The 19,023-nt window shown below is 43.0% G+C and overlaps 1 protein-coding gene and 1 pseudogene across 2 annotated transcripts in view; one reads left to right on the forward strand and one right to left on the reverse strand.

The window, feature by feature from the left end:
- IQGAP1 (IQ motif containing GTPase activating protein 1) overlaps nucleotides 1-18,695 on the reverse strand; it is a 109,016-nt gene extending 90,321 nt beyond the window's left edge. Inside the window, exons 1-2 of the mRNA XM_018065969.1 lie at nucleotides 18,516-18,695; nucleotides 16,392-16,491 (exon numbers count right to left, since the gene is read on the reverse strand). Of these exons, the coding sequence (XP_017921458.1) occupies nucleotides 16,392-16,491; nucleotides 18,516-18,570 (155 nt within the window). The 5' untranslated portion in view covers nucleotides 18,571-18,695. The remainder of the gene's footprint in view (nucleotides 1-16,391; nucleotides 16,492-18,515) is intronic.
- LOC102173128 lies at nucleotides 13,896-14,232 on the forward strand (annotated as a pseudogene). Its single transcript, XR_001297015.2, has one exon. The product of XR_001297015.2 is annotated as a 40S ribosomal protein S29 pseudogene (transcript).

The following is a 19,023-nucleotide window of genomic DNA, read 5'->3' on the forward strand; positions in this document are numbered from 1 at the left end:
ATCATCCTTCAATTAAAAAAAGAAAGAAAGTCACAGCTGTATTGCTGCTACTGCTAAGTCACTTCAGTCGTGTCCGACTCTGTGTGATCCCATAGAGGGCAGCCCACCAGGCTCCCCCGTCCCTGGGATTCTCCAGGCAAGAACGCTGGAGTGGGTTGCCATATCCTTCTCCAATGCATGAAAGTGAAAAGTGAAAGTGAAGTCGCTCAGTCATGTCTGACTCTTTGCGACCCCATGGACTGCAGCCTACCAGGCTCCTCCGTCCATGGGATTTTCCAGGCAAGAGTACTGGAGTGGGATGCCATTGCCTTAGCTCCTAAAATAAAAAATAAATCTCAGGTCTGGTTCATTTTGTTTTTATTCTCACTAATCCTCTCCCTACTAATGCTACTTCTCTATCCTGTGTTGCAGACACTCCATTTTTTGAACCCCAGTGCAGGACGTCACAGTTATCATTATTAAATTCCATCATTACATTCAAGGTATTTTGAAAGCAAAATCTGTCATGTATTAACTACGTGCAGCATAGTAACCATTCCAGCAACTGAAGTTTGATCAGTATACCACTAACGCATTCACAAGTCCAAACACAAATGTTTTACATGTAAAAAAAAAAAAAAAGTTTTACATGTAACATGCCCTAACAAGTTATCTTTGAATTAAAAACCTAGCAGCTCCTTTTTTTGAGCTACAATGTATATTAGATAGATTCACCATTTTTTAACCATTTTACAGAATGGAGTTCAGTGGTTTTTAGTATATTCACAATGATGTGCAACCACCATGACTATCTAATTCCAGAAAATTGCCACCCAGAAGGAACCCTACACCCATGAAGCAGTCACTCCCCATCGAGCAGCTCTTCTGGAATGATTTATTCAACTGGTTACAAATCTTAATCACATTACAGTCTAGTCCACATGTATCCAATCTTCAGAAGCATCACAAGACAAACTCTCAAATGCCTTACTGAAATCTAGACATTACTCTGCTTCTCTGATTCACTAATCTGGGGACCCTGTCCAAAAGGCAATGATGTCATGGTGACAGGGCCTTTCTCAGGAAGTCCTGGTTGACGCCTAAGGATCCCTTCATTTCTCCCCATAAGCCATATATACATGCTTAGTCTCTCAGTCGTGTCTGACTCTTTGCAACCCCATAGACCGTAGCCCACCAAGCACCTCTGTTCATGGGATTTCCCAAGCAAGAATACTAGAGTGAATAGTCATTCCCTTCGCCGGGGGATCTTCCGACCCAGGGAGCGAACCTGGGGCTCCTGCACTGCAGTCAGACTCTCCACTGTCTGAGCCACCAGGGGAGCTCTCTTTAACACACGACAGGGCGTATGCTACGGACTTCTGCCAGAGACTAGCTCACTAGACTAGATTTGTGGTATCTTCTCCTTTTTAGTAACTAGTACATTTGCAGTCCCCCATTTTCAAAACTCACACTCCTGTTCTTCACAATGTCTTAAAGATCGCTGGCAACAGTTCAGTAATTGTGCCTACCCAATTTGTACCTTAATGGCTTTAGTTTAAGCTCCATAAATCAAGAACATGAGAACTCAATGAAGGAAGTAATGAAACTACAGATAAAACATAAAACAGTTAAGAAGTGACCATCAAGAGGTCTTGAATTCTTAATTGAAATAGTCCCTTGAATCCATTATTCTGATAGAGAACACTGTTTCCCAAACAACTAGTCCTAAGAAAGACAATCTGTGAGGAAAACATCTGATAGTAAACTAGGTTGGAGGAATATTGCCTACATGATCCTCGCCCTTGAAGATCCAGAATTTACAGCCCATGACAGTCTAACAGTCCACTAGTTACATAATCTGTTTAACTTGGTTTATTACAGTATTTCTGAAACATATCTGACCACTAAACCCTTTCCTCCTTAACGTCACATTAACAGAATACACCTCAAAATAGTGATACAGAGGTTAGCTACACAGTTTTCAAAAGTTCCTCAAAACTGTACTCTCCTTTAACACAAAGAATAAATTGTGAGTTTGACAAGTTGACTCATACCTTCACAGTATACATGTCAAAACTGTCCATCCAAAACCTGTTTCCTCAAGACCAATTTCATTACACTATTAACCTTTTTAACTTAATACAACTTGCTTGAAAACTCTCTGGAAACTTCTAGCTAATTTTTCCAAGAGGATATTTAAGCCATATGTTGCAAAATCCTCAAAAGTTGAAATGCTTTATTCTGAAAAAAAAAAAAAGAAAGAAAGAAAGAAAGTTAAATCTCAATTCATAGACTAAAGAGTTTGGCAAATTCCGGAGCACATTTCATGAGAGAGCCATTCCTGGTGCTCAACATCTAAGACTGGGGTCCCCAGCCCTGGGACCACGGACTGGTACTGGTCTGTAGCCTGTTAGGAGATGAGCAGCTGGCAAGCGAATGAAGCTTCATCTGTATTTACAGCCACTCCCCATTGCTTGTATCACCATCTAGGTTCCACCTCCTACCAGATTAGCATCAGCAGTAGATTCTCATCAGAGTGCCAACGCTGCTGTGCTTGAATCAGCCCAAACCACCTCCTCTAACCCCCATCCGTGGGACCGATCCAGGGGCCGGTGCCAAAAAGGCTGGGGACATCTGATTTAAGATACTATCCAAATACCATCTAGAGAAAGAGTTTTACCGCACTCTTTACACCAAAATAAATTCTAAAAGGATCAAAGGGTCATATGTTAAAATTCTTTACATCCTAAAAATACTTGAAGAAAGCCTGGGGGAATATTTTTGTATGGAGACGGACTAAAGAGTCCCTTTACAAATGATACAAAGCCATAAAGCTAAAAAACAAAAGCTTAGTAAAACCAAACATGTTTTTAAAATTCTAAATTATTTTAAACACCTTAAAATTGAAAGTTAAAAGATAGCATCCAAAGGGTCGACCTCCTCAATATAAAAAGAGCTCGCTTTACATCAATAAGAGCAATAACACGCTAGAAAAATGAGCAGGACTTCCCTGGTTGTCCAGTGGGTGAGACTCTGTCTGCCAGTACAGGGGGCACAGGTTCAATCCCCCGCCCAGGAAGATTCCACAAGCCTCGGAGCCCTGACGTCGGTGCACCTTCCCTCTAGGGCCCTCGAGCCACAACTACCGAAGCCCAAGCGTCTAGAGACTGTGCTTCACAGCAAGAGAAGTCACCGAAGTGAGAAGCCCAGGCACAACCAGAGAGCAGCCCCTGCTCTCCACAACTAGAGGATGCCTGCAGTGAAGGCCCAATGCAGCCAAAATAAACAAACAAAAACTTCAAGGGTTTAAAAGAAGAAGAAAGAAAAACGAGCACAGAACTCCCAAACAGTTCACAGAAAAGGACACAGAAAGGCTCTTAAAGACATGTGAAGATGCTCAGCTTCACTCGGAGTAAGGCAATCTGGAAAACAAACTGCAATTACAACACCACGTTCAACTATGAAATTCGTAACTATGAAAACATACCGAAGAAAACGTACTCTAGGTTAGTGAAATCATAGGGAAAGCAGTCTTCTCATTTATCACTGATGTACATACAGTCTGGTACAACCTCCAGACAGAGCAGACTGACAATATTTGTCTGTATAGTCAAAACTATGGTTTTTTCCAGTAGTCATTTACAGGTGTTAGTTGGATCATAAAGAAGGCTGAACGCCAAAGAATTAATGCTTTCAAACTGTGGTGTTGGAGAAGACTCTTGAGAGTCCCTTGGACTGCAGGGAGACCAAAACAGTCAAACCTAAAGGAAATCAACCCTGAATATTCATTGAAAGGACTGATGCTGAAGCTGAAGCTCCAATACTGTGCCCACCTAATTCCAAGAACTGATTCACTGAAAAAGACCCTGATGTTGGAAAAGATTGAAGGCAGGAGGAGAAGGGGATGACAGAGGATAAGATGGTTGGATGGCATCATTGACTCAGTGGACATGAGTTTGGGGAAACTCTGGGAGATGGTGAAAGACAGGGACGCCTGGCATGCTGCAGTCCATGGAGTCACAGAGTCGGACACGACTGAGCAGCTGAACAACAACAAAATGTGGATATTCCCACTGACTTAGAAATTCTACTTTTAGTATAATATAACTAATGCAGTACTTCAACTAATGTGTTGGGGCATCCCTGGTGGCTAAGTGGTAAAGAATCTACTTCCTAAGAAGGAGCCTCAAGTTCGATCCCTGGGTCAGGAAGATCCCCTGGACGAGGTAATGGAAACCCACTCCAGTATTCTTGACTGGGAAATTCCATGGACAGAAGAGCCCAGCGGGCTACAGTCCATGGGGTCACAAAAGAGACAGGGCTTAGTGACCAAAAACAAAAAAACAAACTAATTTGGTTTAGATCATAGATTTGGGCCTAGAGTCAAACTCCACCAGCACCTTGCAGGTGTGTTGTTTCCTATCTTAACTGTTAATGAAGGAGAGAGGAAATTAAATAGCATGGGATAGCATTGGGCTGGGGGGGGGCGGGGTTATTTGCCTGTAAATGATCATTGTCTTTAAAGATAAAGAATCACTTGCAAGAGATCAAAAGTGGATATGTGCATGCTCATCGTATCTGACTCTTTGCGACACCATGCACTATAGCCCTCCAGGCTCCTCTGTCCGTGGAATTCTCCAGGCTTTAATACTGGAGTGGGCTGCCATTTCCTCCTCCAGGGGATCTTCCCAACCCAGGGATCAAACCCGCATCTCCTGCACTACAGGCAGATTCTTTACTGCTGAGCCATCAGTAAAGCCCAGGTGACAGGAGACCAAATGAAGGGTAATCTTTGTAAATCAGTTAGGCGATGAGAGTAGCTTGAATATGGGAAGTGGCAGTGAGGATGGGGCGAACTGACAGAAATAGATGGGGTGTGGGTGTTTGTGCACTCATGTCTGCACATGCACGTATTAAAACAACACTAAAAAACTGCATCAATTAGACCTGAAAGGTGACAGGAAAAAAAAAAAAAGTAATTTCTAGGTTTGCCTAACTGAATGTCTAGTAGAGCTGGCAAGTGAGGTTGAGAAAGAAGATAAACTGGAAGAGGGATGATTATAAATTCATCTTTGTAAATTCTTGGTTTGGATTTTTTTCTTTATAATATTCATGGAGAGGTATGGGTCCACAATCCCTTATTCCAACATTTAAAATTCAAGGTTCCTTGAAAATCAAATGATTTGTTCTCATAAATCTGTAGCAACTTGTTTGGCAATAAAGTGATCTAAAACAAAACCAAAAAATAAAGAAATTCCACTTTTAGAAACTCATCCTACATCACTCATAAATGCAACAAGACGGCAGCCATACAAAGTTGCTAACTACACCACTACTGATAAGTGTAAAAGCTGGGAGGGATACGTCCACTGATAGGTTAAATCTGTATACTGAAAAACCAAGCAACTGTGAAGGGGGAAAAAAAATGAAGCACTATAATGTATTCACACAGAATATGTTACAAGATGCAAAGAAGAAAGTATAGTGTTATCACTTCTACACAAGGAAACAAAAGTGATTTGCATATACAGAGAAGATCTGGGTGCCTGGCAAACAAGACTAGGCAGGCAGACTCTTTTTTTTTCTTTACTGGATAGCCTAGCAGAGCTTCTGAATTAAGTTTCATGTCTCTATATTACCTGTTTTTTAAATAATTAATAATAAAAGTTTAATTTTAAAAAGTTAAAGACCAAATCTGCTAACACCTTTGCGGGTATTCTTGAGTTTTTAAAGGAAAACCCCCAAAGTCAAGCCACTGTCTAGAACAAGCTCGTCAAATTAGCAGTGACTAAGTCTTCGAGGCAGGAAAACATTGTGCTGTGATGGCCATGAAGTGATAAGTAACTTTTGTCTCCTTTTAGCTGTTTTAAACTTTATCTAAGATGTATATATTTGTAATAAAATGATCCGGTACATCATGAGATTTTTTTCAATTTCTTTTTTTGGCTGCTTCACTCGGCTTACCAGATCTTACCAGGGATTGGACCCTTGCTCTTGGGAGTGAAAGCATGAAGTCCCAACCACTGTACCACCAGGGAATTCCCTTAAATTTTATTTTTATACCATTTTTCTATTTTTAATATCATAGGTTTTTTTCCCTTTCAGGTCTTCTAAATGTGCCCCATTCCCTCTTTTTATACTTCAGTTCCTCTGCTTCAATTTTTAGGAACACTAATTAAGCCATTTCAAGGAAATAGTTTTTTATGTTGCTGATTAATGATCCCTAGCAAAAGGCTGATGCTTTCTACCTTACGGATAAACACCTGTCACAACAATAGTATTCCCTTCTACTGCAAAAGGCTCACAATTTTTCTTAAAGCCAGCGTCCTCTGAGTCCCCAGACTTCTAGCCCGACAGAAGCCAAGTCCTGGGCTGGCAGCCGCCTCTCTGACGCTCCTTCTGCTTCTCGTTAGGATTTCCAGTGAGTCAACAGGAAGGTATTCAGAGTAAGGAAGAAATAGAGGCCTGGAGACGGGCCTTTCCTCCACCCACAACACCAAAAAATACAATTCTTGTCAAACTGTCCAAGGCAATTTCCAATGCCACTGCTGTCTGCATGAGGTCACTACTGAAAAAATAAGCAACTGGGAAGGAGGGAAAGCCTTTCTGAGCTGAACTGAGAAGACGTGCCAGGTTAGGAAGAAGAAAACTAACCAGGCCCTCTCTCTAGTCTCCCCAGAGTTGCTATATGTAACCATGGGCCCTCTACTGTGTCCATTTCCAATCCCGGGAGGCCATCTTAGTGAGCAGGCGTTAGGCCAAAAAAGTTAAACAGACGCAAATTTATCACAGACCAGTTATGTCTCTTTGTTGTTTAGTCACTCAGTGGTGTCTGACTCTTTGCAACCCCATGGACGGTAGCCCACCAGGCTCCTCTGTCCATGGGATTCTCCGCAATACTAGAGTGGGTTGCCATTTCCTCCTCCAGGGCATTTTCCTCACTCATGGATCAAACCTGAGTCTCCTGAATTGGCAGGCAGATATTCTTCACCACTGAGCCTCCAGGGAAGTCCCAAGTTATGTTTCTAGACCCCTGTAAAAAATCACTTAACTCAATGTTTACTGCCTTCCTTATAAGCATGCAGGCACAAATTTCTCCTCAATCAATAGTCAGCAGTTACTCATGTATGCCTATCACTATCTTTAGCTTTGCAGTGAATAAGCAAAAGTATATTAGGCAGAGTCCGACAATTTGTTAGATGCAAGAATACATGAGACAAATACAGAGACCACCTATATGAAGCAGGTAAAAGAGACTCTGCAATGAGAAGCAAGAAATAGCTCACATTCCCTCACCCACCTGACACCAAGGAAGCTGTTTAATGTCTGGGAACTAGCTGACTGAACTGTGGACTTAAACATTGCCCCTTCAGTAGAGGTTGGCAGCGGTAGTGACAGTGTCACACAGAAGTGGGCTGGAGTTCCACAGATAGTTACGTGACCTTGAAATATGTGCTACCAACTCATTTTTGTCACTCTTTAAAATAAAAACAATGCCTATCTCACTGTAATGTTGTATGCTAGGAGATCAAACCAATCAATCCTAAAGGAAATCAACCCTGAATATTCATTGAAAGGACTGATGCTAAAGCTCCAATACTTTGGCCACCTGATGCAAAGAGTCAACTCACTGGAAAAGACCCTGATGCTGGGGAAGACTGAAGGCAAAAGGAAAAGAAGGTGGCAGAAGATGAGATGGTTAGATGGCATCACTGACTCAATGGACATGAATTTGAGCAAACTCTGGGAGACAGTGAAAGACAGGGGAGCTGGCATGCTGTAGTCCATGGGGTCACAGAGAGTTGGAGATGACTTAGCATCTGAACACACAACACACCATCATTCTGCTTAATTACTGGTAACTACTGTTGCTGGCATTAGAGTTTGAAGCATAAATGGTACGGAAGTGAGAGACTGGACCAGGGAAGAGCAAAGGCTTTGGAGTCCTCGCCAAGCCTGGAATCTGGATCTATCACTTAAAGAGATGGTGAGTCAAGTTTTGCTTTCTTTTCTGTTAAACGTAGATAAGAATAAGCACCTCACGTGACTTCAAGCACAGCTAATTAGACAACACATATGAAGTGCTTAGCACAGTACCCAGTACATGATTAAGTGCTCAATAAATGGTACTGACGATGATGATGAGGGGGTGGGGAGACACTGACCTCGGGGCAAACAGGAATCCTGCATACCATGCTGTCCATGCAAACTGCAGGGCTGGGTTTGGCTAGGGGGTGTGGGGGTTGTTTTGCTATCTCTTAGCTGGTGTAAAGGTATTGGAAGTATTAAAGTTTCTATAGTAAAACACTGAAAAAAATTAATTCTTCCTATCGCACAATTAAAAGAAAAAATTTTAAACATTTAGATTTAAGCAAGTAGACTTCCCTTCAACATAAACCCTTTAACCAGATTTTTTCATTTATATGTTTAAGATTTTTTGATTCACACATAGTCAAAGTATGGGGATCAATGAGATTATAAAAAGGTCTTTCAGAAGAAAAATCAAATGGCAGGGTCCTTTTTCGATCAGGTAGGCAATGAGACCTCTATTCATGTGGCACTTCACTCAGCTTGCACAGATACGGTCTCTAGGCAACCAAGTCCCAACTTAAACAAACAACCCCAGTCGTATGAATCACTTCCGGATAGTCTCACTTTGCCTACCAGCACTTTCTTACACAAATACTTCCTGTGAAAAGGTTTACTTAGCAGCCCCAGATAGAAACAGCCATGCAACCATCAAATACTTCATGGTTTAAAAATGTTCGAAACAGGTCTTTCTACCATCAGGTATCCCCAAATTGCTAAACTGTGAAACGGAAGGAATCATGCAGAAATTAGAGACAGAGTATCATGCAAAACCAGAAAATCACATTCCTAGAACATGCCAACTTCAGCCTTCAAGTACATTTTTACTGTTTCTTAAATTGGGAACATCAAGACATATGAACAATTGCTGCTTTGACATCTAAGGCCAGAAGAAATATGTCAGATGAGGTCAAACTAATGGCCCAAGACTTAGCCCAACCAGACTTTCCTAACCTTGACTGGCAGACAAACCGGTTAACACCAATTTCCTGTGGTCAGATCCACTCCAACACTTACTGAAAATAAGGGAAACTGGTAAAGTAACCAGTTCTCTTGACTGCAAACTCCTTTTTTCCACCTGAAAAGAATCCTAAATCACAGTATTTAGTGATACATACAGGATCCTTTTCAGGTGGAAAGAAGGATTTTTTAGCCAAATCAGAGACCTTTTGACCTAATAACAACAGTAGAGAGGGAAAAGGAGTTAACAGGCCCAAATGAACACTCCAACAGGACAAAGTAACCACCATTAACAGACTCAAAGAGGAAAAATCAAGATGGCAGAAAACCAAGTTAGTGAAACAGAAAATTCAAACAAACAAGATCAGCCATAAGACACTGAGATATCTAACCTACCACCAGGCACCCCCAAGAAAGACTACTAAATTAGAACCAATTATTAAAGGTATAACGATTTCCAAGGGCAAAAATAAACAAAAAAGATATGAAGATATAAATCGAGAAGAGTTTCCACATTTACAGGCAAAATTACTAAGCCGGTATCAACTATAATATGTAACATGAGGACACTTTATAAGAAACAAGAACTTTACAAGTTTCAAATTGTGAAAAAGTATTTTTAAAATGTTACTTGTCTTGGAGCTAAAAATCAAGCTAGCTTCAAATGTTGTTTCTAAATAACAAATACAAAAAATGAAGTTATACATTTCTCTAAGAAAAATGAAATACAGTTCACCATAACAGAATAATAAGCCTAGAAAGAGAACTATATGTAATTCAATATCTGACATAGTAGATATCAATCGCTAATACACAGTAGAAAGATTATTTTTAAATAATATTGGAATGATTTAGAAACAGGAAATTTAAAGACTTAGATGCTTAAAAAATTAAATCACTAAATCACAGAAAGCTAACAGAAAACTTCAGATTTTAGCAAAGCCTTACAGAAATTAAACTAGATAGAAGAAATTGCAAAAAGGTTAACACTTAAACTACATAAAATTTTAAAATTCTATACAGTAAAAGAATAAAATGGAAAATCAAGAGAAAATATAGCAATACAACAGGCTGATGCCCATAAGAAAGCTTCCAAAAATCAACAATATAACTCTAGAAAACAAACACCATTGATAATTTGCATAATAAAATAAACAGTAAACAAATATATGGGAAAACATTTAATCTTTTCAGAAATCAAGGCAATATAACTTTGGAATAAATCTAAGTAAACTACAGACATCATGTACCCAATGAAAATCATAATTAAGATGACAATTACAAATTCTAAATTTCTTTACTGTCTGAGCCACCAAGGAAGCCCCAAATTTGTGATTACCACTACCTAAAAATTATATACTTGGACACTTTTTCCTTTTTCTTTCTTCTTTTTTCAGTCAAGAGATTGAACCTGGGCCCTCCACAGTAAAAGTGCAGAGTCCTAACCACTGGACCACCAGGGAATTCCCAGTTTTTCCTTGTTCTTAATCCATTCCTTTTTCATTATAAAATTCATGATCATTGTAGAAAGCAGTTTGCTGCTGCTAACTCGCTTCAGTCATGTTCGACTCTGTGCGACCCCATAGACGGCAGCCCACCAGGCTCCTCTGTCCCTGGGATTCTCAAGGCAAGAACTCTGGAGTGGGCTGCCATTCCCTTCTCCAATGCATGAAAGTGAAAAGTGAAAGTGAAGTCGTTCAGCCATGTCTGACTCTTTGAGACCCCATGGATTGCAGCCTACCAGGCTCCTCTACCCACGGGATTTTCCAGGCAAGAATATTGGAGTGGGTTGCCATTGCCTTCAAAAAGTATTTTAAGTACATGGAAAAGCATTATGTAAAAAGGAAAAGTCTTCTCACACCCTCCAATACCTAGAGGTATCCTCTTGTTCTTTCAGACAACAGCTTAAGAATGAAGCAAAAAAACTAGAGCTACCAACCTTGAGAATCTTGAAAGAACCCAGAAAATTCCCCAGAAAAGTTTATGAATGCCTCTTCATCTCCACATTAAATCTGCTTTTCCCCAAGGACCAGGATAAAGAATACGTTTATTGAGTGCCTACTATACTTCAGACACTGTGCCAGGCACTTAACACTCGACTCAACTCCCTAAAATGCACAGCATTCTGCAAAGTACAAACTTGGGCTCTTCACCCTAAGGTTAAGAAACTGGCAAGACCAGAATCAGACTCACACCTGCCAAAACTGAAAGTCCTCATTCTTTACACTTCGAGTATTTCAACAGTCAAGATTTTCAAAGATGTTCTATTCAGGCTTTTAAAATTTGTTTTACTTAATTATAAGTATTATGAGACTATGGTCATATGACTTTTCTTAGTAATCACAACAGCTAATAACTAGTAGACTGCCTAATTTATACCAGATTACTGTCTACCTTTCTCAAATTGTAAATTTACTAAATGGCTCAGCTACACTGTAGGCAAGGTTTATGTGGCCGCTGGGAACATTATCTGCCGATTTGTAACATTGTAATAATAAGAAAAAGCACTCATAGTTTGAATCAGTTTTATCACTTTTAAATAGCAACCCACTTCTTACCATGGAGTCTTTCCAAGGCAGTTGCACTAGGTAAATTTCAGAAAAAAATGAGACTTTCATCTATGTCACCATTTTAAGAATAAATCCCGCCCCATACTTCTCCTTGATAATCACAAACACATGAACGCATCCAGCTTGTACTCTGAAAGTACCACTACAAAGCTACATTTACTGTGGCCCCTTAGTCACACTGGGCCTCATCAAACAATTACATTTGTTTTCTCATCTGTGAAAGGAGAGCTTGGGTCAATCTAAAAATGACCCTCCCCAATCTTTAAGTGATATTCCTCCCTAAGGGAATTCTCCAAGCTGGTGGGCAAGCTTCTAGTTAAACGTCTTTAATTTCTCTTTTCATGATCGCAGTGTACTAGCCTAGATACATCCAGATGTAACTGGAATTCTGATCCCACTTACAGGAAAGGAGATCTGGAAAATACTCGATGCCAGAAACAAAGACATACATTCGTACAAAAGAGAATTTGTTCTCAAGGACCAATTTCTTTGCAAGATACGTTTTCAATGCCCCTAAATTACAGACGGTAAAGTGCTTCTATTTAGTGTTACACTCTTGTTAACATCACATGGTTTTTGACAGTCTCCAACCAGCCACAGCCTTCGCTTTCCCCGATTTGGGGGAGCAGGGGGAGGAGTTGCTCTGCTCCCTGACTTGAGCAAGAGGAAGGAGACCTATGGCAGGCTCAGAAGGCATACGGGCAAGCCTCTGAAAGAAGGAATCCTAAACTGTCAAACTCGTGGAAATGCTGGAATTAACCTTCTTTCTGTGACCTTAAACCTAACTGGATCTCCTCCCATTTTTTAGTCCTGCTCACTCCTTCTCCTGCCCTGCAATCTGTTATATTCCCTTCTCAGCTGTTTTCACCTGAACCTTCTGTTCTTTCTATTACTGAACACTTATCATATCTCATATATTTAAACCTCACCTCCTTCAACTGAGTGAAAAATGCTCTTCATCTCTACTGTACAACTGCTGCTTAGCCAAAACAAATGTAAAGCCCGATCAGAACAGGCAATAGGATAAAAATGAGCCCATATGTAAGCACAAATACAGAACGTAAGAAGTCTCGCTTAATAAAAGCCCTTGGTCTGCTCTGTAGCCCTCAGCATAAAACTTGATGACACTGCATTAGGACAATAACTTAATTTCTGTATCGAAACTAGAGTAAAGCAGAATCTATAGTTTCTATTTCCCAACCACTCCCAGAATGTACACTTTTAGAGAATCACTCCTAAATTTTCCCACTTACCCTTTCAGGTTAAACTCACAACACGCTCTCACTATTCTCTACACACACTCTCACTTACACTCCCTGCCTGCACTCCCTGTTTATATGCTCTCTCCCTCCACACGCCCTCCTCTCTTCCCACAACAGAGCAGTGGCAGGTACAGGAGAAAGCACAGCGCCCTGGGATACACAATGGGGCCACTGTGCAAAAGGTGGGGCTACTAGTGGGAGGAGCAGCAGTGTTATAAATAGAACTAAAGAGGGGGCCTTTTCTCCCCTGGATCTCTCTGATCTTTCTTCCTGGCCTTGGGATGGGTGTAAATTCCAGACCTTGGGACTCCTCCAAACTGGGAGGGGTAGAGGTTATGAAGGAAACAGGATGGGGCCAATCCAAAGAGGCAAAAAGGACCAGAGGAGCCTGGGCAGCACGCAAGATAGATACGCCCCAGCTCACCAGGGCAGGAGACATAACTGGTGGCTGAAGCCGCAGCTAATGAGCAAGAGCATGTGATCTGTCTGTGCTACACCTCGGACACTCCAGGGGCGGCAGCAGCCTCAATGGGTGGCCAGGAGGTATCCCAGTCTCCTTTTCTCAGCACGACATCCCCAAGCCTCTTGTCCTAGCCCTCTCTAGGTGTAAAGTCTAAAGAGGTGCTTCTGAAGTTGATAATCTAATCAAAGCTTTAAACAAACAACAAAAGTTACTGCATCCAGATCTTCTGTAACTGCCTCCATAAAATAAACCAGGCACATTTCCTCAATGTGGGGCCAAAGCGCAGAGCATACAAGGATAAAAAGCCACCATTATGCTCTCCCCTATAGCCAAAAGCATGAAAAATCAAGACTGTCTCAACTGTCTCACTGCCTTAGTCACTCCCTAAGTATGCAGAAGCACCCAATCGAAAAACGTCCCAGGGGATCATGGCCCCTGGATGGATTTTAAAGGAAATGGGTTCCTTTTTTATTCTAGGAAAAGGAAAAAAAAAACAAAACACCTGCCAGAAAAGAACATGCTCTGGAGTAGAGGGAAATTAAATGCCTTCCTAGTGGAGCACTTGAAGAAGGAAATGTGATAAAGAACACCATCCTAGCCTTTTACCTCGTTGCAGCCGAGAAAGCAACATGGGTCACCAGCAGCTCTACTGGAGCCATCCGAGAAAATTCGGCCAGCGTTCTCGCTCTTGCCGAGTCTGCTCAAACTGGCACGGTCTCATCCGGAAATACGGCCTCAATATGTGCCGCCAGTGTTTCCACCAGTATGCGAAGGACATCGGCTTCATTAAATTGGACTAACCGAACTTCCTCAGATGGCTCATCCAGCACAGCAACCTTAGGTGGAAATAATACTAGCTCTTTGTATATAAAATAAAAGTTTTCAAAACTTCAAAAAAAAAAAAAAAGAACACCATCCTAGTCAGGCTATCGTAATCTAGTGTAAGGGAGAGGCCTCAAATGTGATTTTCAATCTCATTTCTCTACTAGGGGGGACCATGAGAACCATCCTGCTGTTGTTGATAGTCACTAGGTCATGTCCAACTCTTTGCGATCACATGGACTGTAGCCCGCCAGGCTCCTCTGTCCATGGGATTCTCCAGGCAAGAATACTGGAGTGTGTTGCCATTTCCTTCTCCAGAGGGATCTTCCCAAGCCAGGGATTGAACCTGCATCTCCTGCATTGGGAAGCCCAATCAGAACCATCAGGAGTTTTTAAAATATATAGGTATCTGGACCTTTTAGCCCAGATCTACTGAACCAGAATCTCTGTGGTAAAGTTCAAATAGCCACATTTTTTAAGCTCCCCTGACAGTTCTACTGTACACAGCTGGTTAGAAACCACTGTTTAAAACGATGGAAACTATTCTTCAATAAAGAAAACTACATGTGACCATGGACATTCAGACCTCAGTTTCCTTGCTGAAATGAGACGGCTGAACCAGATAAGCTGAACTGAGGACTTCCCTGGGCAGTTCAGTGGTTAGGACTCCAAGCTTTCACGGCCAAGGGTGCAATTTTGATCCCTCGTCAGGGAACCAAGATCACACAAGCCACAAGCATGGGCAAATTAAAAAATAATAACAGAACTGGATTAGTGGTCGCAAGGGAATGTTAACTAAAATATCCTTTTTTAAAAAGGGAATTTTACTGTGCAAAGCCAATATTAAAAGCAGAAATGTTTTAGACAGGGGAAGGAAGATAGGTTGGGGCCCTTCTCTCACCCACAGGTCACCTCAACAAAGACACCAACCAAGTCTTCACAGAGCACAAGGTGGTCTTTCATATCAGCTACAGCTTTTAAATTCTTTACCTTCCAAAACTAGATCTAGTCCATAATATGAGTAACAGAAGACTTAATGTTTTTGTTCCTTATAAACTTTGCATGAGAAACATCCCCCTTCCTAATAACATATTCACCTCCTTCCATTTAACCTTCCATTTAGAAAAGTAAGTGTTATTACCATTCTCTCCACCTAAATCATCACTAATCCCCTCTCCCCTTCCCCAGTCTCATGCAAGGGCTTTAAGCTCAGAAAAGAAGCCCAGATTCAAGAAGATGCATCAAATGCATATTAGAGGTAACCCCAGGAATAGCAAGGAGGAGAATGGGACCAGGGAGGAACACAAAGGGGACTCCAACTGTGCCTTTTTAGAGCAAAGGGAAAAATCTGAAGGACTGACATTTGCTAGTTTGGGAATACATGATGTCTGGTGTATTGTTCTCTGGACTTTCTGGTAGTGTTTTAAGATTTTCAAAATTAAAAAGACAAAACAAGACAAAAAACTCTTGTTTATTAGCACCCTTTGAAACATCCTGGATTTTCATTAGACTTTAACCACAAAACCTCTCATTTTCCCTTGTTGGCCTTTTCCACCAAAGCTCACTTATAGGATACATGATCTGTAATTACATCTATCTACCCGGCAATCTTGCAAAAAACAAAAACAAAAAACAAGCACCAGAACAAAAGAAATGAACCACTGATAGTAAATCGACACCCTAAGACCACAAGGTCTTGGAGCATCTGAAAATGGAAAACAGCAGTTGCACATTAACTTCACGAAGAATGCAGATGACACTGCCTTTGGTAAACAGTCTTTGAATATTGCCAAATGGATGGAGCTACACCCAGAGCACTACCAAGGGGAAAACGGACCCAATTCACATAAAAGCAAAATTAGTAAAGAACCAGCGAAACATTAAGGCCCCAAACTTGAAACCTTAAAAATGCTTTTCTCCCATATAGCTGGTAGTGCCCAAAACATGCACCATAAGCATAAAACCGAACAACAAAAACCAGGAAAATTTTCAGTATACGTAAGCGCCCACTGGACATGACTTAGAAACTGAACAAACGTGCCCATCAGACTGTTTCATGATAAAACTACCATCAAGGCTACTTGCTCCTATGAAAAAAATATCCTAGCTATACTTACTTATTCCTTCAAACAACCTGCCTCCCACAGTCGCATCTACATACTCAACTTTTTTTTACATACTCATCTTTATCTTTGTTCACACAGTATCAGCTCCTTTCTCCCAGTCTTCTCTCCAGCCAATCTTTACCTCTTTGCTTCTTCCAAATGACAAAGGTATTCGTAGGCCACATTCTGACGTCTCCTCTCATCCATCTCCTCTGCAGTAAGTCTCTCATTATCCAGGACAGCTAAAACACGAAAGAAAGAATGTAAGCGCAAGAATCTGTAACCCTTCCTGAGCTATCAAAGAATGCCACAGCATCAAATTCCTGCTGGTCACCTGGAGAGTTAGGGTAACGTGTGGATAGCCAGGTGGACTATAATGACTTTCCTTAGATAGGAACCATTTTTCAACTGTTATATATTCATCTTAGTACCTATTTAAAAGTACAATATTATTTTACTTTTAAATACAATAACATATTGTACAGTTGTTACAGTTGTTCAGTTGCTAAGTTGTCCCTCTTGTCCCTCTTTCAACCTCAGGGACTGTAGCCCACCAGCCTCCTCTGTCCATGGGATTCTCTAGGCAATAATACTGAAATGGGTTGCCATTTCCTTCTCCAGGGGCTCTTCCTGACCCAGGGATCGAACCCATGTCTCCTACATTGGCAGGTGGACTCTACCTGGTGAGCAACCTGGGAAGCCCCCAATATTATGAACATGTACTATATGTACTATACGACTTGAGATTTTGGTCCAAATTTGCGCTAATCTATCTGCCAGACTCTCAATCCAGAGCACTTTGTGCTTTTTCACTTTTTTATTAATCACTAAAGCCAGCAGTCACTGAGACCTAAGTGGCAGTGACTGTACTGGGCTTTTTACATGCATTCTCCCATGGAAGCCCGACAACAATCCTGTGATTATCAAATGTTTTACAAATGAGGAAACTGAGGCTGGGTGATCTTTGCCCCAAGGCTAATAAATGATGGAGCCTATATTCAAACCCAGGTGGTCTGTCTCAAAAGCCCCTAAGATTAACTTCAAAGCAACCTGCTTTCTTTATGGGCATCCCGGAAACAGAAAAAGTGCTTTAGTGCCTAAGTGCTAAATGCCTAATTGGGGTTGGCATTCAATGCCTTTCCCAATTTCGCCGCAACTACTTTTGCTAACTCTTCCCCCCACACTACTGTGTACTCCACACAACTCAGGAGCCAACACACACAGCGCTCTTCTCTTCCATAACTTAGTTCACTCTCTTCCGCTTCACCCTCATGCCTTGCCCCACCCTGCCCTGTCAAACTGCACAGCATCCTGCAAGGCTCTCTTCAAATGTTCCAACTGTGTTCCTACTGCCTTCCCTAAACCCCTCTTCTTCATCCACATTACCTTTTAAGCCTGGTTGGTTCACAGGACACCTTTATCTCTATCCCTCCTTATTATCATTAGATAGTTACACCTGTCTGCCTCCCTAATTAAAACGTTCTTTGAAAGCAGGGTCTGGTCTTACTCAGCTTTAATGTCACAAATTTGACGTAATACCTGGCACAGAACTGTCGAGTGAAATTAGCCTAAAACACTATTCTCAGAATATCAAATAAAATCGGGAACCTCAAGACTCCAAAAGGCCCTCCTTTGGCCAGCGGTAACTATTCCACCTGCAGTTCAGTGATGTCCCAGGACAGGGACAGAAAATGAGATTCGGAAAATGAGGAAGTCAGAGGTATGTTTCTTTTTTTCTTTTTTGTGTCTTCACTTTTGAAATCCTGTCGAGGGAACTAAGCCCGAGAAAGCTGAAGTGACTTGCCCAGGGCCGCACCTCTCAGCTAGCCTGGGGCCGGGCAGGTCTGGACCCTGGATGTACCCGCAGGCAGCGCTCGGGCAGCGCCTTCCCGAGAAGCCCGAGCAGAGCCCACGTCTCGGGGCTCCGGTTCCCGGGACACGCCCTGCACCGTCCTCCTGCCACCTCACCCTAGGCCGTCTCCCCAATCTCGGTCGAGCTGGGCGGCGGGAGGCGCTGGGTGGGGCCCTCCGGCCGCAGCGCCCGGGACCAGGCGTGGGGGCGGCCGGGGTCTTCCCCGCCGCCTCGGACACCGAGGGGGCGCGGGCTGGGAGCCTCGCCACCCGCCACCCCGTCGCATCGGCTCTTCCGGGTCCGCACGGCCCACAGCCGCCCTGTCCCACCCGCCAGGCCAGCCCCCCGGGAAAACAGCGCCGGGGGGACGGCGAGCCCGCCCCGGGACCCCCGCGCCGCGGAGCCCACACTCACAGCCATAGTGCGGCCGAGCCACGCCCAGTCCGTCAACCTCGTCCGTGGAGGACATGGCGGCCGAGCCCGGGTCTCTGCTCAGGAAGCGGCGAGACCTTGGAGGCGCGGGCGGCGGCGGCGGCAGCTACTGCACAGTGCGCGGGCTGCCCTGGTCCCCGAGGCTCCGCCCCGCGCCGCCGGCCCCACCCGCGGGCCCCGCCCCAGCGTCCCCGCCCTGCCGCGCCGACGGGAGAGGGCGGAAGGAGGCAGGGCCTGTGCCTCCCGGCTCCGCCCCCGGCCCCCTCCCGGCACCCAAAAAGCCCTCTGGAGGCGGAAGGAAGAAGGAGGAGCCTGCCCGCCAACCCTTCTCGCTGGCAGCTCTTCTGGACGGAGAAGACCCGCCCCGGCCCTGGATCTTTGCCCTCCCCGGCCGCCGCCCGATCCGCGCCACTTATCAAAATGCCGCCAGTGTTTGTAGCCTGACATAAAAAACGTGGGCATCTTCCGTTCCCCTTCCCGCCTAACCAAA

Source organism: Capra hircus, chromosome 21 (assembly GCF_001704415.2).
Source record: "Capra hircus breed San Clemente chromosome 21, ASM170441v1, whole genome shotgun sequence".
Taxonomy (NCBI): Eukaryota; Metazoa; Chordata; class Mammalia; order Artiodactyla; family Bovidae; genus Capra; species Capra hircus.